The 15,224-nt window shown below is 39.5% G+C and overlaps 1 protein-coding gene across 1 annotated transcript in view; it reads right to left on the bottom strand.

Annotated features, from left to right (window-relative positions):
- The window catches only part of Rasa2 (RAS p21 protein activator 2), a 158,197-nt gene that overhangs the window by 59,959 nt on the left and 83,014 nt on the right, over positions 1 to 15,224 (bottom strand). Inside the window, exons 7-9 of the mRNA XM_045136517.1 lie at positions 13,528 to 13,600; positions 7,526 to 7,602; positions 6,537 to 6,638 (exon numbers count right to left, since the gene is read on the bottom strand). Of these exons, the coding sequence (XP_044992452.1) occupies positions 6,537 to 6,638; positions 7,526 to 7,602; positions 13,528 to 13,600 (252 nt within the window). The remainder of the gene's footprint in view (positions 1 to 6,536; positions 6,639 to 7,525; positions 7,603 to 13,527; positions 13,601 to 15,224) is intronic.

The following is a 15,224-nucleotide window of genomic DNA, read 5'->3' as shown; positions in this document are numbered from 1 at the left end:
CCATCTCACTAAATCAAATACAAACTCTGCCCTCTTAAAGAAACTCTTGTCTTTATTGGGCCTCTTTAACTTCTACATATGGACATCTAATTTTTCTCTCCTTGCTAAAAAGAAAAAACAAAAAAAAAAAAGTCAACTTTAAATTCAAACCACTGTTGGGCCCTAAAAGGCCCAGGCGTGAGGCCTAGTGGAACTTCCTGGGCCTAGCTAAAGTTTGGCGACCTGTCTCTGGCCAGCTAGGACTCAGCAAGATGCCTAATGGCTTCTGGCCTGCTACTTCCGTGTGGTAATTGTAATTACCATTTCAATAGTTACAGTTTACTATTGGCCCTTACCTCTGCCCCCATCCTAAAATCCCCGCCTTCATCCCCAACATGATATAGGCAACTGCTCAGAGCGAGTTGTTTCTGCATGGAAAAGACTCCCAACTCAGTGTGGTTTTTCTCCGGTGGCCAGGAGAGGTTTCTGAGTTGTCCGATGCTCATCATCCCCTCAACCCCTAGGGAGGAACCAGCAGGCCTGGTCCTTCCCTCGGCACTCCCTGAGCGGGAAGGAGCCCCGCAAACCACTAGCTGTTGCCCTGTTAATATTAAATCCTCACCAACTTAAAACATAGCTAAAACTGTAAAAGGATGTCTCTCCATGTTTCATGTTGTCATGTCTAATGTTGGCCAATGATGTCATGTCATGTATCCTATGTTTCATGTAGTCTGTCCTTATGTATAACTAAATTTATGGTTATTAATTGTTCTAATACTTATGGTCATTAAATGCTCTGATGCTCATATGTTTTAAAATAATGTTAAATTATTAAAACCAGGTTTATAATATATTTAAAATAATGAACATCTATGTATTTGACAATATTCTTATTTGGATTTACTATAATCATAGACATATTTTCTATGCCAAATTCTAATATTGCTTCTATAAAGAGATGTATTGCTTCTATAAAGAGATGTATTTTTGGATCAAAAAGACTATTAGGTAAAAGACTGTTATAAGGTATGTTGTTAAAAAGATATGAAAATAATATGGAAAGGTTTGGGTCCTCTGTAGTAAAATGGTAACTTAAAAGTTTTCATTCTTGCTGGGCGTGGTGGTGCACGTCTTTAATCCCAGCACTTGGGAGGCAGAGACAGGAGGATCACCTTGAGTTCGAGACACCCTGAGACTACATAGTGAATTGCAGGTCAGCCTGAGCTAGAGTGAAACACTACCTTGAAAAACCAAAAAAGTTTTCATTCTTCATATTTTTTCTTACCTTAATTGTTCATATAGTTCAGACTTTACTCTTTGTAATAAGTTGGTAAAATTATTTATATTGTCATGTTTCAAATCAACATTAAATTGAGCTATACCTATATTTCCCACTGTTAAACTCTGACTACCGAAAAAAAAACCCGAATGTTTAACAGAATCAGCATTCGTTTTTAATGAGTTTTTATTTGTTTATTTAAGCCTTATCTAAATGTAACATAAAAATAAAAATATAAAATTAATATAATTGACCTAAATATAAAAAAAGAGGGAGCCTAGGGGGACTCTTGACCCAGGGAAACGGGAAGACAATCAGAACCCAGTCTACTTATAATTAACCATAGGGACAAAAACAGAAGTTTACAAAAACCCAAAACTTAAATGGTCATTTAAAAAGCTTAAACAGGGCTGGAGAGATGGCTTAGCGGTTAAGCGCTTGCCTGTGAAACCTAAGAACCCCAGTTCGAGGCTCGGTTCCCCAGGTCCCACGTTAGCCAGATGCAAAAGGGGGCGCATGCATCTGGAGTTCGTTTGCAGAGGCTGGAAGCCCTGGCGCGCCCATTCCCTCTCTCTCCCTTTATCTGTCTTTCTCTCTGTGTCTGTTGCTCTCAAATAAATAAATAAAATATTTAAAAATAAAAAATAAAAAGCTTAAACAGAAGGCTAAAGGCAAAGTTGATTAAGTCTTAAAGTACCTGATCAGATTATAGTCTCCTTGAGATATATAAGATGACTATTAAACTAGAGCTTAACAAAGGATGGCCCTGGCTGGTAGCAGGATGCTATAGTATTTAAGTGGTAACTTTAAAAACTGGCTTTAAAGTTCTCAACCATGCTCCTCTATTTGCCAACCTTCTACTATTTAATAAGATTATTACATATAGAAAAAAAACACTGTAACCTAAAGATGGTTCCTGTCTTGCTCATGCTGTTTTGCTGGGTGATTTTCACTGAGATTATTGTCTAAGTCTTATAAAAAGTGATTTAGGCATTGTAACTTGGTTCTTAGGAAAACTAAGGAAATCCCTCCTATCCTAGAAAAGCCTACAATATACAAACAATGTTAATATAGTTTGTCTAGGCTTCATATATTCTACCATTCATAAATATTGCCTTATATTAAGCTTAAAAATGGTTCAATGATTAAACATAGTTGATGAAGAAATCACTTTATTTTTATCATAATGTCTCTAATATATGTTAAAATCAGACAAATTTAGCTCAACAATGACCAGGTTTGGCTTTATTCTTAAGCTATGTACACTCAGTCTCAGTCAGGTTTTCACTTAAGTAACTGTGTCATTTCTTGTATCTTAAGTTCATTGTTTAATGATATATTGATACTTAAGACATGTTCCCTACTCTAGAAAAATGATCTTAAATGCTGCTGTTCTGTGGGGTAATTGGTACCCACACAGGTATCTAATAAAAAATGTTACCAAATACAAATGCCAAAACTTTATGCTCCTTACTTGACATGTTCTGCCTGTACTCACAACTATTACATATAAAGAATAAGATGTGCCTACCTTCTAAAAAGCTGTTTCTCTGTATTTCTCTTAATTGTTTACATAGTTCAAACAATTCTCTGTAATAAGGTAATAAATTTGTGAATGTCATATGTCATATTATGATAAAAAATTAAAGACCTCTGGCCCAAAGTTATGTATGTAGTATAATAAAATTTTATGCTAATTATGTCCCATACTACATAGTCTTTTGTACTATTTCAAGGCTGCAGTTTATATTACAGCTTCTGGTCAGTACTAAAGTTATCTTGTGTTTCTTCTTAACTCCATAACACAGTTACAAATCTCTATTAATTAGCTTCTGGCCAGTACTAAAATTATCTTATGCTTCTTATTATTCTTTTTTTTTTTTTTTTTTTTTTTTTTTTGAGGTAGGGTCTCACTGTGGTCCTGGCTGAGAATTCAGTCTGAAGTCTCAGGCTGGCCTCGAACTCACGGTGATCCTCCTACCTCTACCTCCCGAGTGCTGGGATTAAAGGCGTGTGCCACTATGTCTGGCTTTATGTTTCTTAACTCTACAACACAGCTACAGATATCCCTCCACTTATTGACCATTTTTTTCAGGCTGTCACCTGCAAATGTCATGTCACATACAAGAAAATTCATACATAAATGTTAACCAGATCATAATGGCTAATAGATTTGACATGACTTACATGTTTCTTTCCTGATGGCTCTGATAACTATCACTCTCCTGAAGAGCTGCCTCCTTGCCTGTTCATAAAATTGGCGAGGGATAATAGCCTACTATATACACAAAGTGCAAAATAAAGTTTGGCAAATGGGAAACTAAAAGCTGAAACTCCCCAAAGCTACATCTGTATGACTAAGACTTCAATGATGAACTACAATGACTGTGGAGAGGCAAATGTTACCAATTCAGAGCTAATAATATTTTGGACTGTATTAGCCTTTTTAATAGCCATAATATTATTTCTCTACATGTGACCTGACATCTCTCTGTGACCAACTAAGATATCTATTGCTATAAGTTAAGAAATCTCACAGCTCTACTCCCTTCAAGTTAAACCTATCCTGTCTCTGATGTGTACTTTATTCCCCTGATTATGACAATGTTTACCCTCTCTTTTGGTCCTTGCATTCTCAGATGCCTCACTAAATTCCTCCTGGACAGAATATATGCCTTCACTTCATAGCAAGTCAATGAATTCTTCATGGTCACTGAATATCAACCCCTGAACATCCAATTTCCACAGGACTGTGTGGGACACCCCAAGAGATTTACTGACCCCCCCCAACAGGAAGCAGTGTAAGAGTTCACTACCCCTTTTCTGGCCCATGTAGTCGTTCCCAAAATGTCCCACTCACCCCCAGTTCTCACCAGTTTCTTTTATCTTTCCAGAGTCTGAACTGAAGGGTTAATAGCCTTCCCTGAAAAATAAAGGGAACTAAAGAGTTAATAACTATTCCTAAAGCTTGCAGGCATGAAAGAAGACAAAGAGACATTCAGTCTCATTAAGTTTGACACCTTTCATGACTGATGTACTCCCCTTAGCCTACATGGCCTTGAAGGACCAGGGACCATCTGGGTATACTCCCTTAGACAATCCTGGCTGAAGAAGCCTCCATCCCACAGGAAGGTTGCTGCCTCTCACTGTTTCTCTAAATAAACAGTCTGTAGAGATCAAAGTCTGGTATTCTCTTTTGCTTTTCTCTTATACTTGCCTTACAGAGAAAAAGAGAGAACGAGGGCTGGAAAAGATGGCTTAGCAGTTAAGGCGTTTGCCTGAGAGGCCAAAGGACCCAGGGTTGATTCCCCAGGACTCTCACAAGCCAGATGTGTAAGATGGCACATGTGTTTGGAGTTCATTTACAGTGGCTGGAGGCCCTGGTATGCCCATTCTCTCTCTTTCGCAAATAAATTAACAAAAAGATTTTTTTTTTTTTTTTCAAAAGAAAGAGATAGAGAAATAAAGGGCACTCCAGAGCCTCTTGCCACTGGCACATAAACTCCAGACACATGTCACTTTATGCTTTCCATGGGTACTGGCAAATCAAACCTGGGCCATCAGGCCTCTCAGGCTTTACAAACAAGTATCTGTACCTGCTCAGCATCTCTCCAGACCCTTCCTTTTTCTTTAAAAAAGTTTTTTTTTTTTTTATTGACAACATCCATAAATACAGACAATGTACCATGATTATAATCCCCTCCCAGAATCCTCTCTTTCCCTCCTCTACTGAATCTCTTCTTCTTTCCAATTAGTCACTCCTCTATGAAGTCATCATCATTTTTCCCCTCCTATTACACATATCTTGTATAAGTAGATAGCATCAGTCACTGTGCTTAATGCATTTTCAATAGTGTGTAGTGAAAGAAAATAAGATTAACTTCTCTAAACAATTGAGTGACCCCAATAAACTTTTGCTTTTTTAAAAAATATTTTTATTTATTTGCAAGCAGACAGAGAGAGGCAGAAGGGTAGGGAGGGAGGGAGGGAGGAAAGAGAGCCGGGGCATCTAGCTACTGCAAACAAACTCCAGATGCATGTACTCCTTTGTGCATGTGGCTTTACATGGGTACTGGGGAACTGAATTCAGGTTGTTAGGTTTTTGCCAGCAAGCACCTTAACCACTAAGCTATCACACCAGCCCTGAACCTTTTCTTTTCTTTCTTTCTTTTTGTTTTGTTTTTCAAGGTAGAGTCTTGCTCTAGCCCAGGCTGACCTGGAATTCACTATGTAGTCTCAGGCCTCGAACTTATGATGATCCTCCTACCTCTGCCTCCCGAGTGCTGGGATTAAAGGTGTGCGCCACCACGCCCGGCTCAAAATGCTTAGTTTTTTATGTTGTTGTTTTGTTTCTTTTTCTTTATTTTTTGTTTTATTTTTATTTACTTATTTATTTGAGAGCAACAGAGAAAGAGGGAGAAGGGAAGGAGGGAGGAAGGGGGAGAGAGAGAGAGAGAGAATGAGAATGGGCACAACAGGGCCTCCAGCCACTGCAAATGAACTCCAGACACATGCGCCACCTTGTACATCTGGTTTATGTGGGTCCTGGGGAATCGAACCTTGAACCAGGATCCTTAGACTTCACAGGCAAGTGCTTAACCACTAAGCCATCTCTTCAGCCCTTCTTTTGCTTTTTGAAGTAGGGTTTTGCTCTAGCCTAGGCTGACCTGGAATCCACTATGTAGTCTCAAGCTGGCTTTGAACTCACAGAAGTCTTCTTACCTCTGCTTCCCAAATGCTGGGATTAAAGGCATGAACCACTATCCCTGGTTAAAATATTTTTATGTACATTCAAAGTGAGCATATATTTGCATTTACTTTTCTTTTCTTTTCTTTTTTTTTTGAGGTAGGGTCTAGCTGTAGCTCAGGCTGACCTGGAATTCACTATATAGTCTCAGGGTAGCTTGAAACTCATGGCAATCCTCCTACCTTTGCCTCCCAAGTGCTGAGATTAAAGATGTGTACCCTAAAACCAGCTGCATACATTTTTGAAAAAATGTTTTTATTTATTTGTGTGTGTGTGAGAGAGAGAGTGAGTGAGTAAGGGAGAGGGAAGGATGGATGGAGGGAGGGAAAGAATGTGTGTAAAGGGTTTCTTGCCACTGCAAATGAACTACAGATGCATGTGCCACTTTGTGTATCTGGCTTCATGTGGGTACTGGGGAACTGAACCCAACCTGACAAGCTTTGTAAGCAAATACCTTTATTTAACCACTGAGCCACCTCCCCAGCTCTGCATATACATTTTATTAAAGACAATTAAACTCAGTTCACTTACCAGGCTTGATGAGAAGAATCATTTCTTAACACATTCACAGGAACCTTAATCTCACCAAGGAAAACATCTTGGACCAAGTTTCCGTTATTCCATAAGTCAATCCTGAAAAATGACAACTGGATTAGTGTTTTTTAGCAAGCTGGGCTTAAAGCTTCAAATTACTTTAATCTGTATTATAGCATTAATTTTACATGCTTAAAAGTAAGAGATGTTAGCAGTGTCATAATCCTCATCCAGACTAGGTAAGCAAAACACTATACTAGCTTTTGTTTAAAAGTACCAATTCTAAATAGTCTAAGAGGAGGAACTAAAGTTCCTTAGTTTGAAAGTCTAGGTTTTATTTTAACCTATGGCAATAAGGACAATATGGTTACTTTATTGAATTTGAGGAAACAAAACAACACAAGATTACAGTTTTTCTTTTGATGATAATATGTAAAGACTGGTGATTTAGAGAAATGCATTACCTACCATTGCAAACACATGATTCACCTGCCCTGTAGATGAGCACACTGTTAGCACCACACCTAGACATGCATCTACAAAGCTTCCTCTCCAAATCAACATAGATACTTAAGACCTAAGAAATGTCACAAACTTCAATCAAACACATGCACCTGTGCAAATTATCTCCTTACCTCTGAGATTTCAGATAGTCAGCAGATATGTTAAGAAGAATAAAAAAATTATTTCTAAATTGGCTTAAGCATAATTGTTTTCCATTTATTATGCTATGTTCCAGATATTTGAGGTGGTATTAAACTAGGAAAAAGTTAAATGTTTAATAAAATAGGTGAAAATTAGTTTGCTTTTGTTCACAAAATAAATATACTTTGATATTTCTGCCAGAAGTCATATTTTGGCTCTTCTAAGTTTCATCAATCAACTTGCTATAGAGAATTCTAATGTTGTTTTATCTTTTCATTTAACTTCAGGATTTCCTTTTGGTGCAGGGGAAAAAAAATTCTGTAAAACCCAAAAGCACATACCTAATCTCTAGCTTTTCAATGTCTTCCTCTTCTACCTGGAACTGGGATTTTCTGGTGTAACTACTGGATCTGGTTACCTATCAACAAAATATATTAGTGAATTAAGAAAATATATCTTTCCTACATGAATTTAAAAAACCCGTTGTCAAAATATTCAATACAAATATACAAAGAAGAAAATGCTGAAGACTATTTTACTCTGAAGTATGAGAAGTGTGCCATGGAAGCAGCAGGAAGGTAAGCAAAGATGCCAGACAACTGCACCCTTGCCTCCATGCATTTCTATCAACTCAGTATGTAGGTAGGAACTTCAGGTTCTCTGGCTCACAAGGTGACTGCTAGTGATTCAAAGAGCAAAATCCTATTTCAATGAGGCTGGAATTGCTAAAAACAGTTTAGCAAGTTTTTCTTCCCTACCTTTCTTAAGCTGCACTGGTATTACTCACATTTCCTTCTCACAATGTTACAGAAAACATCGAGGCCATGGCATGGGCAGGACTTCCTCAACTCGCTGCCCATCTGAACATGTCCGCCCCCACACAGGCCTCTCCACTTGAGGCGGTTTCTCCCCTTCTCAACAGATGAGATGACTCCTGTAGGGCTGTCCCTGAAAGCCTACCCACCTACACAAACTTAAGAAGAACACTGTAAGCGTTCAACCGATTCTACTTACAGCTTTCTTTACTGGTTTGATCACCTCATTCTAGTCTACAAAAATTCCCTTAACTGTAGTTCTCATATCTCTCTCTTTTCTCAGAGAAATGTCTTAAAACTGTAACTCACCCCACAGCCTGTACTTCACTTAGGACAGTAACTACTTGTATATGGCTTCCTCACAGATCAGCTTCCAAAAATCTCTCTCTACATCACCAAATGTGATGAACAACTCTCCCTTCTCACTGTCCCTGATCTCTCTCTGATATAGAGGGCACACAAGATAGCTAGCTCCTTTCCCAGAAAAGGTTCACCTGTGAACAATCCAGCAGTTTCCTGTGGCTCTCTATTGTTCCTCAAAACTCATGTAGATGGGTCTTTTCCAAGGGCTTTTGTATTTCTTTTCTTTTTTATTCATATTTTGAGGGAGTGTCTTACTCTAGCCCAGGCTGACCTGGAACTCCCAGTGATCCTTCTACCTTAGATTGCCCAAGTGCTGGGATTAAAGACATGTGTCACTATGTCTGGCCAAGGTTTTTATTTTAATTTGCTCTAAAAACAATCTGGGGCTGCAGAGCTTACAAAGTGCTTCCATATCCATTATCTTCTTTGTTCACCAGAACATTATTCTGAGGCAGGCAAGACTAGATTATCCCTATCTTTAAAATGAGGAAGCTGAGCTGGAGAGAGATGGCTCAGCAGTTAAGATGCTTGCCTGCAAAGCCTAAAGACCTGGGTTCTAGTGCCCAGTACCCACGTAAAGTCAGATGCATAAAGTGGTCCATGCATCTGGAGTTTGTTTGCAGTGGCTTATAGGCCAGGGCATGCCATATTCAATCTCATTCTCTATCTGCAAATAAACAGTATTTAATTTTTTTTGTTTGTTTGTTTTTGTTTTTTGAGGTAGGGTCTCACTCTAGCCCAGGCTGACCTGGAACTCCCAGTGATCCTTCTACCTTAGATTGCCCAAGTGCTGGGATTAAAGACATGTGTCACTATGTCTGGCCAAGGTTTTTATTTTAATTTGCTCTAAAAACAATCTGGGGCTGCAGAGCTTACAAAGTGCTTCCATATCCATTATCTTCTTTGTTCACCAGAACATTATTCTGAGGCAGGCAAGACTAGATTATCCCTATCTTTAAAATGAGGAAGCTGAGCTGGAGAGAGATGGCTCAGCAGTTAAGATGCTTGCCTGCAAAGCCTAAAGACCTGGGTTCTAGTGCCCAGTACCCACGTAAAGTCAGATGCATAAAGTGGTCCATGCATCTGGAGTTTGTTTGCAGTGGCTTATAGGCCAGGGCATGCCATATTCAATCTCATTCTCTATCTGCAAATAAACAGTATTTAATTTTTTTTGTTTGTTTGTTTTTGTTTTTTGAGGTAGGGTCTCACTCTAGCCCAGGCTGACCTGGAATTCACTACAGTCTCAGAGTGGCCTCGAACTCACAGCAATCCTCCTACCTCTGCCTTCCAAGTGCTGGGATTAAAGACGTGGGCTGCCACGTCTGGCTATTTTTAAAATTTTTATTTATGGGGGGAGGGAGGGAGATAGAGAATGGGCACGCCAGGGCCTTCAGTCACTGCAAACAAACTCCAGACACATGTGCCACCTTGTGCATCTGGCCTACGTAGATCTTGGAGAATTGAACCTGGGTCCTTTGGCTTTGCAGGCAAGCACTTTAACCACTAAGCCATCTCTCCAGCCCATAAACAGTATTTTTAAAAAAACGAGGAAGCTAAAGTACAGCCATGGGCATGTGCAAAGTTGAACGGTTAGTAAGTGGCAAAGCTGAGTGGAAAGCACTTCTTCGTTGTATCCCTTTACCTTCCTGGCTCTCTTCTTACCATTTTGTTAAACTGTATGTATGAACACATATATTACAGCACATGCGTGGAGGTCAGAGAACAACCCTGAGGGGACTGTGCTTAACTTCCTTTTTCAGATGGACCTTACTGCTGCCAGACTATGAAGAAGCATCAGACTAGCTGGCCCACGAGCTTCAGATTATTCTAGCTCTGCCTCGCATTGTTGTGGGCACACTGGCATCACAGATGCATGTGCCACTTTGCACCCAGCTTTATGTGGGTGCTGGGAAATTGAACCCATGCCAACAGGCTTTTCAAGCAAGTGTTTTTTCAACCAGAGAACCTTCTCCCTAGCCCTCTTTGGCTTTCTTGACTCTTTGTAATAAATCTTGTATCTTGATCTGTAACTATCACCCATCTTGTATTTCAATCATGAACTACCTGTTGGAGTCTTTTTGTTTTAAGATAGGGTCTTGGGTATCCCAAGCTGGTTTCACTCAAGCTGAGGCTGTCCTTGAACCCCTGATCCTCCTGCTTGTACCGCCCAAGTGCTAGGATTACTGGTGTGCACCACCACATCCAGCACCTCGAGCTCATTATGCCCCAAACTAAATCATTCTCCTTTCTTTTCCAGCTTTGAGACCATGTGAGTAACATCTGCTTTATTTCTCTCTTTTCTTCTATAACTAATCCTACTTTGTCCTTTGTAGTAGCTTTCCCTTCTGCCCCTACTCTCCAGTGCCAGAATCCCTTCTTGGAAGAGACTTCCCCTCAGGTGTTTTTGAAAATGAACAAAAACATTTAATCTATAAGGTCTCTCAAATATTTGTTTTTCTTTCTAAGGCACCAGGCTCACAGGTCCTCTCATCACATGCAGGCTCAAAGGCATTCAATAGCTACAATAAAGCATCTAGAAAGGCGCTGGAGGACTCGTTATCTAGCTTATTTCACCCTTCTAACACTAGTTCTGGTTCTTTTCTTAAACAAATCCTAATCTTTCATCAATTTTCTTTGGATATAGCATTTTTTAAACCTTTCTGGTTTTTGTCTCTGTGCCTAAAATCATTCTAGTGTGTAATATTCTCTTCCCTGTCACTTTTAGAAAACCTAGTATTTCTTCAAGTCATTCCTGACCTCTGTTCAAGTAGAATCTACTATACTTACTGTTGAGTGTGTGTATGCTTTCTGCTTCTTGCTCTGGCTCGGCTGAACCATATCGACCTATCTTCCTAACAACTCAACGAAGGGCCCACTGAATACATGTTTCAAGTCCTAGCAGGTAATTTAGTACAGCAAGCAGTTCAGGCCATGACTTTCAAAGTTACCTGGCTGGGCGTGGTGGCACATGCCATTAATCCCAGCACTCGGGAGGTCAGGGTAGGAAGATCACTGTCAGTTCAAGGCCATCCTGAGACTACACAGTGAATTCTAGGTCAACCTGGGCTAGAGTGAGACCCTAACTAAAAAACAAAACAAAAACAACAACAACAACAACAAAAACCCTGGAATGACTCAGAAGGCATCACAGTGCTAAGAAGTGACAGAGGAGTGCTCAGCACTGAAACATCTCTATTACACCTTCCAAGGCTCAGGGTTCACTGTGGAAGAGGTGTCAGAAAGAATGTAAGAGACAAAGGAAGGGTAGGACTCCTTACAACGTGTTCCTCCAGACACAAAATGCACTGGATATCCATGACCTCCATGACCTCACAGTGTTTTTTGACACTACCTACACAAGACCTTCATAATAGGAGGAAATGATGACATCAAAATAAGAGACTGATTGAGAGCGGGGAGGGATATGATGGACAGTGGAGTTGCAAGGGAGAAGGTGGGGGAGGGAGAAAATTACCATAGGTTATTGTCTATAATTATGGAAGTTGTCAATAAAAAATAAATTTAAAAATGAAGGTAAAAAAGAAACAGCCAAATTTAAAAAAAATACCTATCTGCTTGTCAAAAGGCCTTATGAAGCACTGTAGATTTCAATCCACCCCATCTGAGGTTTGAGGTATGTAGACTGACTGGGAGTATGAGTGCCTTTGGTCAGTAGCCTTTTAAATAGCTATTGATTTTGTCTTCTCCAGGATAGACAGAAGCACAGTTAATAATGTAAAAAGCACCTGCACCAAGTCCTTAGCCAGGAAAAGGAAATGTTTCACATTGGTACACTTTCTTTTTACTTTGCCTTGAACCCCACAATCCCTTATTTCACTCTGGCATTTTTTTTTTTTTTTTTTACTGCTATTTGCTTGAGAGAGGGAGGGAAGGAGGGAGAGAGAATGAACATGCACATGGGCAAGGCAGGGCCTCTTGCTACTGCAAACTCCAGGTGCATGGGCCGCTTTGTGCATTTGGCTTTCTGTTGGTACCAGTGAACTGAACTCTGGCCAGCAGACTTTACAAGCAAGCACTTTTAACTGCTGAGCCATTTCCCCAGGCCAGTCTATGCTACTTTATTAAAGCACAGTAATTAGGTATGCCCTCTTTAAAATATAGAAAATATACACACACACAAAAAAAAAACCAGAAAAAGCACAAGGTTTAACTTTTTTCAGTTCTTGTTCTCACATGTTTGTATCAACTATAATATTTTCCATTATCACCAATCTTTCAGAGAGTTTGATTTTTTAAATTTTGTTCTATAGTAGTTGTTAAATCATATAAAAAAAGATTCACCAAATGCCTTCCCCCAACAGCAGGGTTGGAGAGAGAGATGGTTTAGCAGTAAAGGTGCTTGCCTGTAAAGCCTAAGAGAGCCTGTTAGAACCTCCAGGTCCCACATGCACTCATGGTGACGCAAGCGCCAATGCTACACATGTGCACCAAGAGGGAGTACGCATCTGGAGTTCGTTCTCAGTGGCTGAGGCCCTGGCATGCCCATTTTCTCTCTTTCTCAAAAAACACCCAAAAGCACTGTACTCGGTACTGTTTCAAGGGAGTGGCAGCTCTCCATGATGACATATAAGCATGTGTCTAAAGTGAATCAGACTTCTTAGTGTAACTTAAGGGTCCAGTCATGGCCTTTATACTTCCAAAGGGTCCTTGTATACTTTAGGCACTATCAAATCTGAGTTAGGGAGGGTTTCTATTTCCCTTAAAGCCTTACCATCTCACAAAGTAAGAAATTTCAGCCTCATATTTAGTGGCTCATTAGAAGCTAACTGGGACTAGATTAAAGGTCTGCTCAGTGATCCTACTCACTTCTCTAGAAGTTTTCAAACAGCACACTGTGAAAGAGTCCCATGGTCACCATGTGTCAGTGAGGGACTCGACAGAGGGGGGAGGATATGGCCGAGAGTGTGACAATGAGGATGATCATGGGGTGGGTGTAGCCCTAGCCTTCCCTACCTGGAAACCAATCAGAATTCTGCTTTTAAACATTTTTAAGTTCCTTACATCATGGTTCTATTACTTTCTCAACAGAAATACTGTTACATTTATTGGTAAAAATGATTACTATGGCTATGGTTAGAAAAAAAATCAACTAGAATTCAGTATTAAATATTCAATGTTAACATTTAAATAAAACAAGAAATTACCTCAAAATAAAAGATTTCATTAAACTGCGGATTGCTTGTTTTCTTCTTTACTTTTGTCTTCTTTTGGTCATTCCTGTTCCAATGTGGTAGAGTTTTACCTTGTAGAACTTAATAGCACACAATTATAAAACATGCTATTTCCAACCAGGGCGCCTTGACCTCTGTTTTAATGTTTTAGGATTGCTCAAAGACGACTGTAATTTTAAATACTACATGGGGAGGGGCAACCCTAATGTTTCCCTACAAACTCAAGAGTATTCCATATCCTTATGTAGGATTTAAGATTTTTTTTTGTATCTGTATATGCCAAGATTGGATTATTCTCTCCATGGTTGTATGAGACTGATTGCCAAGCTCTCTTCGGAGGCTTTAGGACATATCTATTATATAAGCAGCTCAGAAAATGTGGTGAGAAAGAAACATATTCTATGCTAATACTCTAAGAAGGTACATTCTGTGAGATTTAGAGGGTCTTTATAACTATGTTGACAAACATAGAAACACAAAAAGCAATTTTTACTCAGTTTATTTCTTGAGCTTCAGCCACAACAAGAACATAAAAAAATTTCAAATCCAGGTATGGTGGCACACACCTTTAATTCCACCATTGGGGAGGCTGAGGTAGGAGAATCACTGTGAGTTCAGGGCCAGCTTGGGACTACAGAGAGAGTGCCAGGTCAGCCCTTACCTCAAGAAAAACAACAATAACAAAAAAAAAACTCAACTAGCCGGGCGTGGTGGCGCACGCCTTTAATCCCAGCACTCAGGAGGCCGAGGTAGGAGGATCACCGTGAGTTCAAGGCCACCCTGAGACTACAGAGTTAATTCCAGGTCAGCCTGGACCAGAGTGAGACCCTACCTTAAAAAACCAAAAAAAAAAACTCAACTAATTTTCAAGTGATTACAGATTCAGAAGTTATAAAGTACAGGGAAGTCTTAGGCCTTTACCCAGATGCCCCAATGTCATAACTGACATAACTATAGCATGATAACAAAATCAATAGTAGCTTTCAAAAATAAAACCTTCTAACTATACATTACTGAACAATGACATTAAAGAACTTGTCTACTGGGTATAAATCATTAAACAGAATACAAAAAGCTTCTTGTGCTGAGAACTGGTAGAACACTTGCCTATCATATACAAGATCTGGTTTTGAATCCCAGCACCATAAAAATGCTCCAAAAAACAGCTCCTCTAGGTTAATCTTTTTGAAAAAAATATTTTATTTGTATTAATTCATTTATGAGAAAGAGGGAGAGAGAAAGAAAGAGAGGGAGGGGGAGAACGAGCATGCCAGGGCCTCCAGCCACTGCAAATAAACACTAGATGTATGTGCCACCTTGTGTATATGGCTTATGTGGGTTCCGGGGAGTTAAACCTGGGTCCTTAGGTTTTGTAGCAAGTGCCTTAACTGCTAAGCCCTTGTTTTTTTCCTTTTAAAATGTGAGGGTCTGTACCACATAGTTCAGGCTAGCTTGTGATCCCCCTACCTCTGCATCCTAGGTAAGCGCTGGGATTATAGGCATATGCTGCCATATCTAACTAAGCTGGCCATCTTTAACATGCAAAATCAAACTCTTCTGGCAGCATTTAGTGCTATAAGGATTACTTGCTTTTAAATTTAAAACCATCTGCAATAATAGCATACTACTATTTCAACAGCCATGGTATTAGGTACTTTATATGCATATAT

Source organism: Jaculus jaculus, chromosome 17, assembly GCF_020740685.1.
Source record: "Jaculus jaculus isolate mJacJac1 chromosome 17, mJacJac1.mat.Y.cur, whole genome shotgun sequence".
Lineage (NCBI taxonomy): Eukaryota > Metazoa > Chordata > Mammalia > Rodentia > Dipodidae > Jaculus > Jaculus jaculus.
This window is presented reverse-complemented; position numbering and strand designations above follow the sequence as displayed.